At 42.1% G+C, this 18148-nt stretch overlaps 1 protein-coding gene across 1 annotated transcript in view; it reads left to right on the forward strand.

Annotated features, from left to right (window-relative positions):
• Positions 1-18148, forward strand: part of CACHD1 (cache domain containing 1) — a 114658-nt gene that overhangs the window by 47277 nt on the left and 49233 nt on the right. The window contains exons 3-4 of the mRNA XM_074152065.1: positions 4017-4165; positions 17858-17964. Of these exons, the coding sequence (XP_074008166.1) occupies positions 4017-4165; positions 17858-17964 (256 nt within the window). The remainder of the gene's footprint in view (positions 1-4016; positions 4166-17857; positions 17965-18148) is intronic.

The raw sequence follows: 18148 nt of genomic DNA on the forward strand, positions 1-18148 counted from the left end.
TGTCAGTGGAGATGGTGACAATTGAAGTGCATTACCCACGGGTGCTGCTGTAATGGAAACAGGTGGTACCGTCCAACCTGTCTGCAAACTGAAATGTTCTGGCTGCACGCCAGCTGCCACAAAACAAAACAAAAAAAAGATATTAAAAAAAAAAAAAAAAAATCGAGCTAAGGGCTGCATTGTTTGGAGCGAGCACTCGTTTCTTATTATTCGGTTCCTTAAAATTAAGGAGAAAATACAGAAATCTTAAGAAAAGACAAGAGGAATGCTGAGCAACCACCCCCCAGCTTTGTTTTTAAAATGGGGTGAAAAACACTCATTTTATGTCATTTTACGTCAATCTCGAGGTATCCACATTTATTTCAGTCTGCATTAAAATGGGTGAATTTGAGCATTTCTGTGGGAGCGGGAAGTGTCTGGCATGCTTAGGAATACCCTTGGGTAGGTACCGAGTGTGGGATGTCAGCTGCCTTCCTCTTTTAGGTGCCTGATTGGGGATATAATTTTCCATTTTTCCTTAAAAATGTTTTAAATAATTATATTAGGATGGTTGTATAGTTCAAGGCTCTGTCTTCCGTTATTTGTAATCTCTTTCCATACCTTTGAGGTTTTGTAACCAGTGTGGGTCTCGCATCCATCACTATTCAACGACTGTTCAGTGCTGGGCAGGTTAAAAAAAAAGCAGGGTAGTACGTTGGGGAAAATAGTCATCTTTTGGTTAAAGATTTTAGACTTTTTTATTTAGAAAAACAAGAAGCTGGTTGAAGCCTGCAGCTTTTTATTCTGACAAGCTCCAGCAGCCGCGTGCATCACTTTGGGAAGTGAATAACGTTTCTGAGCTGATGAAGTGAGTGTGCACACACGGGCACGCGAGGCAGAGACGAGGAGCTAGGAAATATCTATTTTATTTTATTTTATTTTTGCTTGTTGTTTTCATCACCGGGAGCTGGAACGTCTGTTTGCTGTCGCGGATTTTTACGCTCCAGCGAAGCCCAGCTACGGAAGAAAAATGAAGTTACTTTTGTTAGGCTTCATCTGGATTGTACTTCTCGATTTGATGAATCGGAACCCTTTGGTTTTAGTAGTTTTGCAGCTGATTGCTGTGTTACCCTTAGGTTCTTCACCTGGTTTCTCCACTGTAATACATTTCAATGGAAAATGGCTTTCGGGTCGCCTTGCCGCTGGTGGCTTTTTGGAGTTAGCCGTTTTTAAAGTGGTTTGGATTGTCGGGAGTGTTCTCTTGCTGTCAGAGGGCAGTGTTTTTAGGGTTCTTCAGATTAGATAAACTCTGTTCTTCCAACCGTGCTCGTGTCCGGGGACAGGGAATAGATGTCTGAAGCTCTGGGAGGCTTCAGGGCCCTTGTTGCTGACACTCACTCGACTCTGCCCCGACTAAAGCCTTGGATCCCATTTGATAAAAGTAACGTAATGACTTTGAGCCGCTCAGAGGCTTTTCCACGGCAGATACAGTTTAGGTACGAAGCATTTGCTTTTTATCAGCTTCTGAGGTATGGGCTTTTCTGAAAAACAGATCTGTCAGATCTTCAGCCTCCGCACAGCAGGGGAAAATTCAAAGGCTGGGGGGTGCTTTTATCGTTCAACCTGGAAGGTGAAAACTCGTCGACGCCGAAACCTCATCTTGTACAGCATTCGTTTATCAGAGAAAAGCCGTGATTCCAAACGAGAGGCCTTTTGCTCTGATGCTCCGTGTTAGTTTTGTGGCAGCTAATGATGGTCGTGTGGTCCTTTTTTTTTTTTTTTCTGCGAACTTAAGCTCTCTTCCCTTTTTGTGATTTCAGGTAGGGAAACCGAGAAAAAAATGTATAGATTCAAGGATCTGGCTTACATAGTGCGTAAGTACAGGTGTTTCATTTGCCCAAAGCGGGAGAGGAACTTTGTGACCATGAAACTTAAATGCTTCGATTTAGGAAATCTGGCTTGTGTATATTTCAGACCTTCCAGAAAAATACACTTCTCAAGGAGTGCGGTTGGACAAAAAGAAAGTTTACCAGAAAACAGAAAAGGAACTACCCTTCGGCTTATTATCTAGCAACTGGGAGCAATTTAATAGTGTTGGATGCCTAACACGGTGGAGACCATTAGTAGTCCTCTGGTGCCTTGGCAATAAATCATTCTACAAAACTAATTAGGTGTAATTCTGCAAGTCATTTGAGCAAGGTCCTATTAAAACCTGTGCTCTAAGGAGACCTGTTGTTGAGCTACAGCATTTTCTGGGAACAATGGAGGCAAAGGCATTTCTGTTATCAGTGTGGGCCTTGTTATTCACATAACGAAGTAAATAATGATGAAATGTCCTATTAATAATAGTTAGGAAAGACTTTTGTCAGTCCAGGGGATCTGACAGCGTTTCTCAGCGCACAAATCCCAGCACCGTTAAATCATCCCCGTGGAGTTCGGAGTGTACGGGGAGCAGGAGAGACAAGTGGTAGGAATTAAGGAGCAACTTCAGCTCTGAAAAAAGTTTGCAGAAATGCAAAATGCACTATTTCTCAGTATCCAACACTGCAGGATAGTGCTTAGAGATGGTTCTCTTTCGTTTAGGATGCGTCTGGTGGATGATTAAGCGTAATACATAGGTTAGTGTGAAAAGGATACTGAATATGCCAGAGCAAATTTTGTGTGTGCCCGAGCCATTTCATTAATTTCTCACTTGGAATGAAAGACCAGGAGCAAAAGTCTCCGTAAAAGTTTCTTGTAAAACCTGATGCTTCCGAGTAACTGTGTTTACTGTCACGTTTGCTCAACATTTGCAGCCACAGTTTTTTTCCTTTCCAATTTTCCTCTCCAAAGTCATTAGTGGGGCTCATTGTGAAGTGCCTAATGAACTAGACACAAGCGAGCTCTTAGCTGGCAGCGGAGGAGCTTCACTAGGCCTGGGATGTGGCCCTTGGTGACACCGTGTGCCTCCGGACTGCCTCAGACTGCCTCAGATCTGCCTGGCACAGGGAGAGCCCGGGCACAACCGTGCCTCCGAGTCGCACACCATCAAACCCAGATGCAGAGCTCAGAAGTATTTGTTTGCAAAAATTTGTTGACTTGTTTTTTTTTTTTTTAAATTTAATTTTATTTTTAAGAAACATTTAAAGAGAAGGGCTAAAATCCCCAATTTGCTATTTCTAAAGTTAGGCACTCTAGGGTTTTGGTTTTTTTTTTTTTTTTTTTAAAAGTCCTGAGAATTGTTGGGGAGGGATGACAATCTGTTTGTTGTCGCTTTCTGAAAGGAGAGAAATACGATCATCTGCTCTTAGGAGGCTTAATCACACCTCGAAACTTTGTCCTGATTTATAAGCGGCTGTCTTCATCAGAGGGACCTCTGGCAACAAAAGGCTTGTGGAAGAATTTCACCTGTACAAGACAGTTGTCATTGTTTTCATTCTATTATAACATAATGTCAATTACAGATTTTTCATTTCGTTATTTGAAGTCTGTAGTTAAGCTGTTGTATTTTGTGACTAGCCAGAGTGAGCTGCTAGATCCATCACTTGGAAGATGCTCAGCTAAGAGACTGCGCTGCTCCCAGGAAAACAGCAGGAAATACAAAGGAAAAAAAGCAAGAACTGGGATGGCTTATTTTGCTCAAATCGCTACGTGAAAGGAGTTGTGAAATACTTCTGTGACTCTACCTATTGGAGAATTTCAGTGGTAAGGCAGTAGGTAGAGTCACATCCAGGTGTCAGGTCTTAATGAAAGGGAAATTAGATATAATGGAAATGTCACTTCTCATTTATGCCAAACTCAATGTTCAAATACCCATTCCTAGATGGTAAATGTATTTTATCTTTCTGTATACACTTCTTTCTGTGGTCACTAGCATTAATTACTTGACTTCACAGTGCCTCTGCCATCAAAATAGATGTACAATGAGCAAATCAGACAACAGTTACCTTTAACACGCTCAGTTTTTACTTTCCATTCAAGTTTGTTAATAAGGAACGTGGTAATACAGAGAAACGGGCCTAACTCTCACCTTTCTCCTCCTTATTTTTTTTTTTCAGTTGGCAAAAAAAATTCGTGAGAAGTTTAACCGTTACTTGGATGTTGTGAACCGTAACAAGCAAGTAGTGGAAGCGTCGTATACTGCTCATCTCACGTCGCCCTTGACTGCGATCCAGGACTGCTGTACAATTCCCCCCTCTATGATGGAGTAAGTATTAAATTCTGAAATTGCTTATGCTGTCATTTAGGATGTGAAGAAAAAAGGTGAAAATTTTTCTTTTTAAAATAACCTGTACTTTCTGCCACCTGGTAACTCTGGAAAAGAGGGGGAGACTGTACTCCAAAGGTGCTCCTTATCTTGTCGTCATATTCATTTACGTTTCTACTGCGTATGTTTAACGAGGAGCTCTAAACAAGGACTGGGACTCAGCTCTGATGGACTGTAACATGAAACAGAATGGGAAAAAAAGTTTGCACAGCCCTTAATTGCATGGAATAGTCTTTTATACAAAATGAATCTGGCTGCGTCCAAGATATTTTTGCACTGAGACACTGCTTATCCTGAATAACTCTTCTGAAGCTGGTCATGGGACGCTGTTTTTTTTTTCACCCCTTTGAAGTGCAGTAACCAAAATCACGAGTTGGTCAGTACATCACATGCTAAAAACGTTGCACTGCAGTTTAATCGAGTTGACATTCTCCTGATTGATACACAGAGAGATTTACCGAAATAGAGTACATTGCTTGAAAAGTGAATTAGTTCACTTTTAATTTGTTTTGGTTTTAAATACAAGAGTTTTGAGTAGCCTAAATCCAATTTAATTGTCTTTAATCATGTTGTATTATGCAGAGACTTCTTTGGGTTTCCTAATTTGTAGGAAGGTGTGATTAAAAATTCTGATTTTTCCAATAACAGTGTAATAATTTCTTTTATACAATCAACATCTTAAACACTCCCATCTGTGCTAGAGAAGAACAAGAGTAACTTTCTCTCAGTTTATTATACAATGCAAACCTTGATTACAGAGTATATTTTCGTTGTTTATGTCTCAGTCTGATTTTAAAACATTTTTTAGAGAGGAAGGTAATGTGGGTGATAAATATTGAAAACATTTGCTGCAATTTAACTACAAGACAGCTCTTCTCTTCATGAAAGCCTTCACCTTTTCTGAAGTATGGCATTAACCTTTGTTTATATAAAGACGTAAAGTGTGTGCTGTGTTGAAATAGGTGGTATGAATCTGTGTCCTCCAAAATCACTTAGGGTGGAAGTCGTGTAGAAATGTCTTTACCCGCAGTGGACTTGCATAAGGATCCTTCACAGTAAGTGGTTTAAAAAGCCACTTACTTACAGCTGGCAAAGCAGAGAGGTGAACATTCGATTTGCAGAGCTCCTCGTTCAGGCTGTACAATACAGATTTTTCTGTATTTCTGTATTTTCAATACAGAAATTGAGATATTCAAGGTGAAGCTCGATGAGGCCCTGGGCAACCTGGTCTAGTTGGGGGTGTCCCTGCTGACTGCGGGGAGATTGGACTAGATGACCTTTGGAGGTCCCTTCCGGCCTGGACCAATCTATGAATCTATGAATACGATTCTCGTTATTTAGTTATTTGGCTTGATAATATTAAATATTAAGTGGTTACCAGTCTCTCAGGCTGCAGGACCTTCCAGACAGCGCTTCGGTAAGACGTGGTCGGGTATTTATGGTTGAAGGATGGTGGCTTATCGGAACACTGCTGTCTCTCAGAAATTGTCTGCAAGTCATACAAAGAAGGAATGTAAAACCATGTTTTTCTTGTGAAACTTAACTTCAGAGTTGTTATTGGTGCCATGCTATGTTAATTGCCCAATTGTCTAAATGCTTCTGCCCTCATTTTGGTTGTCATTTCTCCCCTTCTGCCTCTCCTGCTGCTTTTTTTTCATTTGCCATCTCTATGGCATCTCCCTTCTGGGAGATTCCCCATTTCGGTTAAAAATATCAGAGGAAAAAAGCTAACGCAGATATCCAGGGTGGCATTATTAGGTCTTACGTTTGTCACAAGCCTGTAAAGGGGAAAGTAAAACAGTTCCCAGGGGCAGGAGGGTTTGTTCCTGAAATGCCAGGAGGGCACCTCACGCCGTTCCCCTGCTCGGCCTCGACAGCTGCCTCAGAACCTGTCCTTGTCTCCCTGCCTCTCCGGGAGAGAGATTCATTTTTAGTAGAAACGCCCAGATGAGGTAACTTTCTTTTTAAGCAGAAGCTTTCCATAAAAATTAAAAGATTGCTTGCTCGTTAGCATCCCCGTTTCTCTCCCTTGGTCACTTCTAGGCCTGGTTCAAAGGGAGGAAACGGCGAGCGGGGCAAGTGTCTTTGCTGGATCAGAAACCACCAGTAGCTTTTTTTTCTGTTGTCCAGAGAAATACATAGACTGAGATTTTTGACAGAAAACACTAAACGTCAAGATACCTGACTTAATGGTCAGATTTGGGGGAACTGGAACACACGTATCAGTGTTTGAATGTGGATTTGGGACTTAATTTTTGAAACACAGGACACAGTTATCTCCCACCTGGATACTGGGATCATATTTTGGAGGCTACTGATTTACTTGAACTCTTCCGCTTTTAATTTCTGGACTAATTTGGTCCAGCTATGCACTTGTGAGAGGTTACGTTAGGTGTGCTTTTGGTGGTGACAGCTTTTCCTTGACGCTTATAAAATGTATGTTAGTGTTGGGCAGGAGTGCTGGAGTTAGAGCAACGCTAATTAGAATAGTTTGGTTTAGAGCATTTATTAGCTGCTGCTACAGAAAAGGTCGCATTGAAAAATACACAGATTTGTCTGTGGTATTTTCTGTTTTGAGGAGATACTTTGCTTTAGATTGTACCTTGAAAATATGTGTGTCCTTAGGGCTATGTTTTTTCTTTCAGGAAGATTGTGAAATATTTGTGTTCCAACTGCTTAACTCTGTGTATTCTTCTTCTTGGTGTAGGGAGGTGTTTCATCATGTGGCCTCTTTATGTGAGTAAACATGAGGTGCAAGAACAGTGTCAGAAGCGTGTTATCTTCAGGGTATATTTTTAAAGTAGATTTGAAGGCTTGTCCCTCAATATTTAAGGTTGTTTATTGCACGGTGTTCAGCCTTTAAAAGCACAATGACATTTCTAGATGGGGGCACTTCATGTTGTCAAGCGATTCCTCCATCAGCCTTTGACGCCGCTCTCTTGCTCAGTGACATCGCTTTAGGAATGGGTTTGTGTTGGAAAAATTACGTGGGAAGGTATTTACACTATCTGTGTAAAGTAGAGATGATGAACTGTTGTGGAGAGAGAGGATTTATTTTGAGGGTTTTGTAATGGCTTGGTATCTTTATTGAGTTTATATTTGTTGTTAGCATTAACAAAATTAGCCACGGTTGGCCTTGTATTTGCTTGTATTTATCTTGAAAAGCTGAGCATTGGCTTAGACGGCAGTTGCTGTGTTTCTTGAGATAAACTGTGAGAATACCACACCTGGGGAGTATAAATAAATGATGTGAAACAGGACTAAGAAAGCACAAACTGGGATAGAAATTGAACATAGCATTTAAATTACTCATTTAGTTGAGTAGTGAGATGTGCCAAGGAAAACAGTATTTTATTGCCATTATGTGGTGTTGGCTTTTACAGTGAAGAGCCCAAAGTTTCCCAAAGAGTGAGTTTCCATGTGACTGTGATTCCAGTCCGTAGCGACTAGTTCTGAATTCAAATTAACAGCCTGGCTGTGCTTTCGGTTGCTATATTGTACCCAACATCTACTGAGCTAACTAGTGCTAAGTACTTAAAATCATGTATTTCTTCTCCCCACCAAGGTAGGTTTGTGCATTGGAACTGCCTTGGTTTGGAAAGTGGGGAAAATAAATAAATTAGAATATGCAAAATCAACTTGACGAGGCAGCGCAGTTGGTGGCTATTGAATGGTTCTGGCGAGGGGCTTTTCCAAGGGATTTTTTTTGATTCAACAAACATTTAATCATATGCTTGTGCTCATCTGGTTTACCAAAGCGTTTAAACACGTGCTTGTGTCAATGGAAATTAATCATTGGCTTGAGTATATATGCAGGTACTGCTGAGTAGAGGTGGACTGCTAAATTGGAGCGACAGAGCAGGCGTTATGTCCTTTTCTTTAGCTTTTGCTGTTCCTTGCTTAAGATTCAGCTGTTTGCACTTTCAGTTCTTGCTTACTCAAGGGTTGGGAATGGAAAAAGCCATGATGGCAATGGAGGGGAGAGACAACAGTTGAGAAGAGCAACCACAGAGCACAGCTTTCAGACAAGCTCTGAAGAGGATGGTACGAAGACCCCGTCTCTGCCCGACCATCCGGGCAATATTTATGTCGGTGGAGTCAGAGCCTGGAGCCTTGCTCCTTTTCCCAGAGCTGTGCCACGTTGAGAAAGTGCCTGCAGCAGCTGAGAAGAGGCAGCCCATGGCATCCCTCCAACCAGACAGAGTTAATACGGATAAAGTGCTCCGGGCTTTTAGCAAAACGGATGGGTAAACTGATGGGAGATAAGGAAAATGGATGTCAAGTGTCACGCGTCTTCTAATCCTTGAAGAAATCCCTGCTGGAAAAATAAGGCTTTGTGTTTCCTCACCAATAAAAGCTGCTGAAGAAGCCATGAGAAACAGGTTCATTCTGTCTCCAGACATTCCCTATCACGATTGGGAATTGGGTGGTTACTTACCAGACAGTGTTTAATTGAAGTATCTTCCTTCTTAAGAGGATAAATACCTTTGTGTACAAGACCGTGTCTCCTGTTTGTCATGCCCGAGATGCTTCATTCCCGAGAAAGCCCTCCTTAGGTTGTTGGGAAGTCTTGTAACTGAAGTGGCCTGATGTGCAGGGGGTGCAGATGGGGCTATAGCACAGTGTCAGCAAGAGGGCAGGGGAAAGAATTAATAGTGTTTATTTATCAGAAGTTCTGAGCACCTGCAGCTTCCCTGCACCTTCGGTGGGAATTTACAGGGTACATGTCACTTGTGAAAAGTGTTTAAATAGGGACTTAAGAAATGAGTTTTGGGAAACAGGTTTGGAAGCATTAGGTTTGTGTGGGGTTGTAACTCCGCAAGTCCGTGTGGTTGGACTTGACAATGACAGCTGAAATAATAGCTTTCTTCATAGAGATAGTGTTGGACTGGGTGGCAACTTGTAGATCAAATAGGTGGTTTATATTGAATATTTGCAGATAAAAGAAAATCAAAGTCTTTCCACACAGAAAGAAAGAATATGTCTGATAATTTGTGTAATATTTGAGTATTCAAAATGCCTTTTTCAGGAGAAGCTGTGATTGTTGCTAGCTGGGCTCTTGGAGGAAACTTTCAGAAATAGCTTTATATAGTCCCACTTTTGCCCGGTAAGTGAAGGTTATAGTCGCACGATAAGTACACGTGAAGATGCAGTTCCAAGTATGTACTTTACGGAACTGGTGCCATGGGGTACACTCCAGTGGTTTTCTTGACATAGCAAAGCCCTGCTTAGCTGCAGTAAGATCACCTTCCAAAAGTAAAAAGGGGCTATAACTTCTTATTCAGGTGCGTTTGCGAGGAAACACACAGCTGCCTGTGCAGCTTCTCTAACAAAAAAGCAGAGATGATTCTCTGAAAGGGAGTCAAAAACTCTTCCCTAACCCAATCTCGATCCCCCTCCACTCCTGCCCAGTTTTAAGACCTGTCACACTCTGCCGTGCTGCAACGTTTCATATCCTCGTGTGTCTGTGAGAGAAGGTGGGAAATGGTTTCCTTGAGTTCCCTGCGACTGGGACCTGAGCGGGGAGGGAAGGGCAGAGTCGCAGTGCCAGGAAGGTGCCCCACATGGTGTCACCTGCAGATGGGAAGGAAGGTATCCCGCATGATGTGGCCTGCAGATGGGAAGGAAGGTATCCCGCATGATGCCACCTGCAGATGGGAAGGAAGGTGCCCCGCATGATGCCACCTGCAGATGGGACATGAATACACACGTGTGCTGGTGGAAACATCCCTCATTCTCTGTGCTTCTACCCTGGAGGACTGAAATGAATTCCACTGCTGGCTTTTATGGAAAGTTGTCACAGGTCTCCAAAAACCATATGTTTAGAGGTGCGTTGCCATTCATTAATGCTCTTGCTTCTGCTGCTCACAGATCATAGAATCACAGAATGGTTTGGGTTGGAAAGGACCTTAAAGCCCATCCAGTGCCACCCCCTGCCCTGGGCAGGGACACCTCCCACCAGACCAGGTTGCTCAAAGGTTCAAGGCCAACCTGGCCTTGAACCCCTCCAGGGATGGGGCAGCCACAGCTTCTCTGGGCAACCTGGGCCAGGGTCTCACCACTCTGACAGGAAACTTCTTCCTGAGACCTACCCTAACATCCATATAATATACATCTATATATGTTTCAAGGCAGCTGGAAATCTATTTTTGTTCTTTATTTACCCGTGCCGGTAAGAGCTCAGGGAATGCATTTATCTAAATTTGTGAAAGGAGATGGAATGGAGAAATATCTGTTGGTAAAACATAGCACTTGGCAGCGTTGCGTTACAAACATTAATAGAGCTGTTTGCATAAGTGAGTTTACAAACCTATTTTTGAAAATCATTTACTCCCTGACTGCGATAGCGCCTTCAGAAGTGGTCTAGGTTTTTTTGTTTTTTAAACAGATGGTTAAATATTTGCTAATGCATTACAATTTTATCACGGCTCTCTCAGTGTTTATCTTTCCACTCCCCAGCAGTCAAGTGGGAGATAACGGGAATCCCATTCAGTTGCTGCAATATCTGAAGAGCTGCGCTTCCAAAGGAGAACTGGGTGGGCCACAATAAATGAAATTTAAGATGTATTTGCTGTTCTTGCAGAGTATCAGACTACAGTAATGCTTGTGGGTTTCTAGAAAATGTAGGGATGTGCATGGTGCTGGTCTTGGCGTGACCTTGAGTTGTCCATAAAGTGTAGCAGGTATTTAGGAAATTGCTCTCTTAGATTATTGCTCTTACTTCATAAATGTGGCTGAGTTTCTCATGAAAAAGTGGGTTTTGGAATAGTTTGTGTTACTGGGTTTCAGTCCTCCTTCCAATAATACGCTTCCTTTACATCTGAGAGCAAGGATACTTTGACTCCTTCAAGCAGCAGTTGAAATAATTGGAACAACTTCTGTGCCTTGCCAGAAGAAACTTGTTAACGGAATCATCAGTAGCTGCTTTTTTTTTGGTTGAATTTATTCATAAAAAACATTGTTTTCCAGCGTTCTGTGTAGATGCAGTGGGAAAACATATATTTAACTATGTAAAGTATGAGTGATAATCCTGCTTTACCATCAGGGAAACAGGCCTAGTCGTGAATTTCAAAGGAAATGCTGAATTTTCATTGAACCTATGTAATTTCATTTGCACACTAAAATCAACTCGAAATTCGTATGGACGGAAAAGGAGGGACAAAAATGGGTCTTAAAACAATGAGAACCCCTCAGAAGCTGCTCCAGCGTCTTTTTCATGCGCAGCTCCCTCATTTTCCCCCCTAAACTGAAATTGTAAAAAAGAGGTTGATTTACACTGGAAATTCAGGCCAAACAAAATCCAATTGGAGCTCACTCGAGCCCTGTTTTGATGTAAGATTCAAAGCCGCTGCAAATTTATTTTATCTCCTCCACTTGCTGATCTCCTGCTTGTAAATCCTGTTGAAGGAGAATAAAAATGAGCGCAGCCCTGATGGGAATTTAATGTCTGAAGTTCAAAGCAGTTTTGCACATCAGAGCGGACGTCAATCAACTGAACATCTTGCAAGCTGGGCAGGGAGCGCGTTTCTCCGTGGGGAAGAGATCAAAGTGGGAGTCGCGGCTCTGTTTGCTCCCTCGGGATGCCGTTTCGATCGGTTGTTTCATTAAAGTGAATCCAGAAGGAAGGGCTTTTTAGAGGGAAAAGGGGGGGTGGGGGATGCGGGCCCGTCTTGAAACTGAATTTCAGCCAATGCCTTTTCCTCTCGTTTAAGTAAGTACAAAACCTAATTACGTCTAAATCTAGATTTTGGCCTGTTTTTCTGGTAAGGATTTTGGAGAACTTCCTAAGTGTTGGCTGTGGTGGCACCACCTAGGACATCTGGGGCCAAATCTCAGCGGAGAACCCGACCAGCTATCCCTGTTACTGGCCACCTCCTGGTCTTGGTGCTGGGAAAAGTGGGAGGCAGTGGTAAAAATTGAGTCAGCTTTGTGCAGAGAAGGGGTGGTGATCGATGCTTGTCTGCAAATCTTAAAATATTAAAGTTTCTGGGTTTTTAACTTCTTCCAAAACAAGGGATGGGAAGAGTTGTACAGTTTGAAACTCGTGTGGAAAACGTGGAAGGTATAAATATGTCATAGGAAAGGTAAAACCAGTGATTGTGGCCAAGCATATAAACATTTACTGTAAATGCCACATAGCAGGGTTGAGGCTTTAGTTTTAATTGTTACTTTAATGTTAAAGGTTGCCAAATAGGTTAATAGCGCATTCTTAATTGAAACGACTTGGAGGGACCCAGAAGAAGCACATGGAAAATTCTCCAATGCCGTTAAAATGGTTGCAAAATATAAATTTGTCCGGTTTCTGGTCTTGGTTTTCTGAGGACGTACATTTGCGATGGGAGCTGGTCTCTTCTCGAGGTCCTTGTATCATGGAACCAGTCACCCTTTAAAAATACCCTCCATTGCAAGGTGCAAAAAGTCAGTTTTAAGGCAAACTGCACCCAAAAAAGAGATATGAGGTAGGTACCCCACGTAGTTCAGTCTGGAACACTCCTTTTTTCTAGGATGACAGGTCTGTCTGAGGGCTGGTCTTTAATTTATGGAGTTTAAAGCAATTGTTCTTCTGCATATTTTATTTATATCGTTTTCCCATTAACTGTATTCTTTTTTTGCTCCTTGTGTGCTGGAGCAGGAGAAAGGAAGGGAGGGCTGGGCTGCAGTAATTTCTTGCTTTCCTTTTCCAGCTCTGCTGCAGACTATTTCAGCATCTATGTCTTCATTTTCCTGATGGGTAACATAAAACTTGCTTACCGAGAAAAGCTGAGGGAATTTGTTGGTTTTTTGCATTAAAGTGCTTCAACAGAGAAAGTGCGGTGTAAACGGGGTGTTTATAGCCGAAATGCTGATCTCCTTGGCCCGTGGCGATGGGTTTGGGGCTGCAGGAGCACCCATGGTGGGGCGGTTGAGGGCGATAACTTTATTTTTGCCTTCCTAGAAGGCAGGATTCATCCGCTCGAAACCCCCTGTTAATATCTTATCGTGACTGAGAGACCTGAAGTTCAGTTTGGCAGCTCTGTGTGTTCTGAGAAGCGACGTAGCAACACGCTCAACTTTTTGAATCAAGATACGTACAGCTTCGCCGCCAGGTAATTTAAAGCGAGTCGTAGTCTGAGAACCGCGTGTCAGAATGCGCTTGTCACTTTGAGTGAGTGTGAGCGGTGACTTTTGGCATAAAATAAAACGGAGAGGAAGATTCCAGATGCTTTGGAATTAAACCCCGGCATTTACCGCCTGTGTTCTCAGACATGAATAATGTTAGTTGCTAACAAGGTGTCCTGTTGCCATCACTAATAGATTTTGATGGGAGCACTGGGACAATTAACTAACATCCTGAAAAGTCATTATCTTTCCCTAAGAGTTTGTTCTTTAGTATTCCTCGGAAATATTCCTTTAGCATGGAGATATTTAATTTGCAGTCTCTAGCTCTTCTCCATCTGGTTTTGCCCAAAGATAAACATGGTTTTTGCAAAAGCCATCCTTTATCAGTCAATCTTAATCTGGAGAGTCTTTAGCCAACAAAAAAATTAACAACATTTTTGCTTGCTTGGTAGAAGCTGTGATTTTTTGAAGTGGTTACGTTTTAATGGGGATAGGAAAAGCCACAGCATTGATCCAAGAATGATGTTCCTGTGAAATGTCAAGTCTTTTCCTTGATGGAGAGGACTTTGGGGAGTTTTCTGAGAGCAGGTTGCCAATAATTTCACCAAGCAGCTCCTGGCAGAGCGGATGAGCCCGTGCAGAACTCCACGGTTTGGCTGCTTTCGGTGTCTGACACAGCATCCCTTCTTGATCTTACAGCCTTATGGGCGCAGGGTCCCATCAGGAGGACAGGAGACCTTTCTGTCTGTCTGTCCATCCATATCTGTCTGCTGTGAAGAGCGAGGACAATGCAGAAGGTCATCAAAACCTCTTTGCCTCATCTGCGCCTTGAATCAAAACACCAGCGCCCATGGAGTGCTGTTGATTATACTGTTTTGCATAAAATACCAAAAAGCCCCAAACATCTGGGTCCAATAAGGAACCCGCTGTATTTTTTGTAGAGCAAGGAGTGCTCGGACCACCTGCCTGGTCTTGTTCCTGCTGCAGACAGCGTTTTTCACTGAGTGGTACTGATGCATTAAGCAGACGCCACAATTAAAGGTGTTCCAGTGACGAGCAAGTTCATAATTACGTGTGTGAGGTGGGGATGGAGGAGGGCGAGCGGAGTTAAACGTTTGTGTTTATGTATGGTAATGCCACTGTGTCAAAAGACTGAGGGATGTAAAATATTGGTAAAGAGATAGAATTTGGGTACGGACTGCTCTGGGACTCCCTGACACAAAAACTTGCGCTCTCCATGTACGTTTGCATTTGTACAGTAGAAGGTTTGCAACTTAAAAATATATATTTTTTTTTTTCCCCAGTACTTACATATATTAACAATATTGACCAAAATTGATAGATCTATGTTTAAACTGCATTTATTCTACATAAAGTGTGTGGAGGGCAGTGAATTATTTCCGAATAAATATGACTCCCTTGTTTTGGTTTTTGGGGTTTTTTTTCTTCAAGTCTGAGTTTGAGAAGGGATCAAAAGATGTTGGTGCCTCCATAGCTCTACCTGTTCCCTGGTAACCGCCCTCATCTCCTTTAGGAATAACACTGGTAGTGGTTATGGATATAGATTCACCTAATTTTAAGCCATGCACATTTAAGGAGACAATGTTTTCATTGATATTTCTACGTGGCAGTGAAGATATTAAAATCAAGCAGTTAGTAGTCAATAACGATCAGGTTTTGCATATTCAGAAATTCAGTTTGATTAGAGCTTCTTAAGTAGAACCTCTAGTCTGATGAGCTCTAACTTTGTAAAATGGGACTTCTCGTGACTCTACTAGAATCATAAAATTTAATCTGGTGTTAAGACCGAAGAAACCAGTGTCTAAGGTTTTGTTATGCATTTGCATAAAAGGCTATTTTACTTATTTATAATTCAGAAAAACCATTAAGGAGTTTAATAGTAAGTTCTCAGGAAGTGACTTCTATGCTAGAAGGGCAAATTTCCAAACTTGTGAGAAGGCTGTGCTGTGCTCTTCGCTCAGAAGTTCAATCTCTGCTTTAAGCAAAAAAATAATAAAAAAAAAAAATCAGCCCAACCTTAATGGTTGTACTGGGATGAATCCTGAACAAAAAGGCAAACTCGTGGCCTGTGTAGGCAACGGCAGAGCTGCTCGTGGTGAGCCCCACGCTCCTCCCAGGAGCATTTGCCTGGTTTTGTAATGCTAAAAGTTCTGAAAGTGGATCCAGTCGCGTACAGAGGTGGTGATCTTAAGCCTACTAACAGATACCTTCCTTTTTCTTACTTTTCGCTTCTAAGTCAGAAAAGGTTTTCTTACGCCCCGTGTGTGAGGACCCCATAAACCAAGCGGTGGAGACTCTCGGCGAATCCTGCATCTGCCTGGCTTGGGGCTGCCTTCTGTAGAATGGTATTATTTGGAATCGGGCTGAAAGAAAATATATCGGATTAGGAGAGTCTTAGTTTGCTTAAAAAGACTGGCTTCCTGTGCTCATAACTTGAAATTTCCTTGTGGTAACCGATTCCATCTGTCTGCGGCTTTTGTTTCTGCTAATTGTTATTTTAAGGGGATGATTTAGAAGTGCATTGTTTTATTGTCTGTTTGCGTCTACGAGCCCCAGCCCTTACAGGGAGCGCTCTGTAAGGAAAGAACCAGAAACTCAGTGCCTTTCCATTCTTACCAGGCTCCATGGTTGTTGAAGTAGTTACAATTTACTGGATTTCAAGTTCTTAATTAAACTCTTCAACCAGGAGAACGGTGCTTGTTTATCATGCAACGTTTTGGGCCTCCGCTATGTGATAGTGTATATACGTGGGTGTGTTGGTATGTATACATATATATGTGTGTGTGTGGTGAAAAAATGTAACATTAATTTAAACAATTCTGTGCGTTTGACAGAATGAATATAAAGAACTTCAAGCACAAACATAGTGTGCATTGAGCTAAATGGAGCATGGAAAGCTCCCCAGTTCAAGAAGGAGAGGGAACTGCTGGAGAGGGGACAGCAAAGGGCTACAAAGATGATGAAGGGACTAGAACATCTCTCTTACGAGGAGAGGCTGAGGGATTTGGGTCTTTTTAGTCTGGAGAAGACTGACAGAGAGACCTGATCAACACCTATAAATACTTCAAGGGTGGGTGTCAGGAGGATGGGGCCAGTCTTTTTTCAGTGGTGCCCGGGGACAGGACAAGAGATAACGAACACAAACTTGAACATAAGAAGTTCCATCTAAACATGAGGAGGAACTTCTTTCCTGTGAGGGTGGCAGAGCCCTGGAAGAGGCTGCCCAGAGAGGTGGTGGAGTCTCCTTCTCTGGAGACATTCAAACCCGCCTGGACACGTTCCTGTGGGACCTGCTCTGGGTGGACCTGCTTTGGCAGGGGGTTGGACTAGATGATCTCCAGAGGTCCCTTCCAACCCCATATCAGTCTGTGATTAGAATGGCACTGGGTGGGTGGTGCATAGATCTAAGCCAGTGATTGATGTGCCGTTAATATTAATTAAGTTGGTTGATATCTTTTGATGTAGCTTTTTGGGAGTGTAATTTCCTGGTTTAATCTGGACAGTATTGAGCAAACCCCTGCTCTGCCCAGTTTCTCTCCCAAGACTCGTGTCCTACCAGCTTTCATGCCAGAAAGGCTGGTCGAGGCTTTTCATCCACAAGGGGATGTTACACAGTCATCGCTTGTGGTTTATTGTCATTTCTTTGGAACAGGTTGATGGTACAAAAATTCTTTGATAGGAAGTAAATAGCTTTTTGAAATACTAGAAAAATCACACTGTAAGTCAAATGTCATCAAAATGTTCAAGGTCACAAAAATGTTAAGAAATAAAATTGGCCTGTGTAAATGATACAAAACTGCATTGAAGTCCTCGAAAGCTTCAGAAGTGTTTCCAGTTATTTATAACCCTTTAAAACCCTTTAAATTTTCTTAAGGCATTGGTTTAATTATATTTTATTGTCATGAGATCTATGCACTAGAATACTTTTGGCATTAGAGTTATGAATGTATTTGAATTATTTAACCTAACCAAAATGTCACAGAACCTCAAGTTCCTTCCGCTATTTGAATGCAAATCCTCAAGTTTGGGTACAGAGAACAGGTTTACCATTGCTCCACTAGAGCTTTTTCATAAAGACACAAAGAGGAAATCCTCTTCACGCAAGACGCTTGGAATAAATCTTTTCAAAGTGAAAGATGAAATAATAGTCCTGGGGAAGGAGCCTCAAGCAAGGAAAAATTTGGTTCGACAACTGGAGGAAACACTTCTTATGGCATGTCTGGATGCTACGCACGTTTCCCAAGCTGGAGAGCTCTCTTATCATCCCATCTTTCAAGGAATATTGTGAAGGCAAATGCCATATCATCATAGAGAGCAGACGCAATCCAGCCTTGATGACCTTATCCCCCCCTAATTTTGGGTTTCACGGTTTTTCTTGGACTCTTAAAATATGTATGATGTTGGAGTTTCCAAAATAATTACTGAAATTGCAAAAAGATGCGTTTCTGTTGTAAATGCTGTGCAGGTGTGATAGGTGGTGGTAGAGTCCCAATCCTGCTGTTCTCATTTCAGATTCGATGGAAATTTTAACACCAACGTTTCTAGAACGATCAGCTGCGACAGACTGTCTACCACTGTCAACAGCAGAGCCTTCAATCCTGGACGGGACTTAAATTCTGGTAAGTAGTATAGTTTGGGGTATTTTCCTTCTGTTGTAGGGCTGGTTTTTTTCCCCATTAGACTGTAACATTTCCTTGGCATAGAGAATTAGCATTGATTGCCATAGCAACAAGCTTTTATTTCCCCTTGAAAACTGTCACACTGCTCTTAATTTGAGATTTCATGATTGAAAGATGATACCTA

This window comes from Numenius arquata, chromosome 8 (assembly GCF_964106895.1).
Source record: "Numenius arquata chromosome 8, bNumArq3.hap1.1, whole genome shotgun sequence".
In the NCBI taxonomy this organism is placed as follows: domain Eukaryota; kingdom Metazoa; phylum Chordata; class Aves; order Charadriiformes; family Scolopacidae; genus Numenius; species Numenius arquata.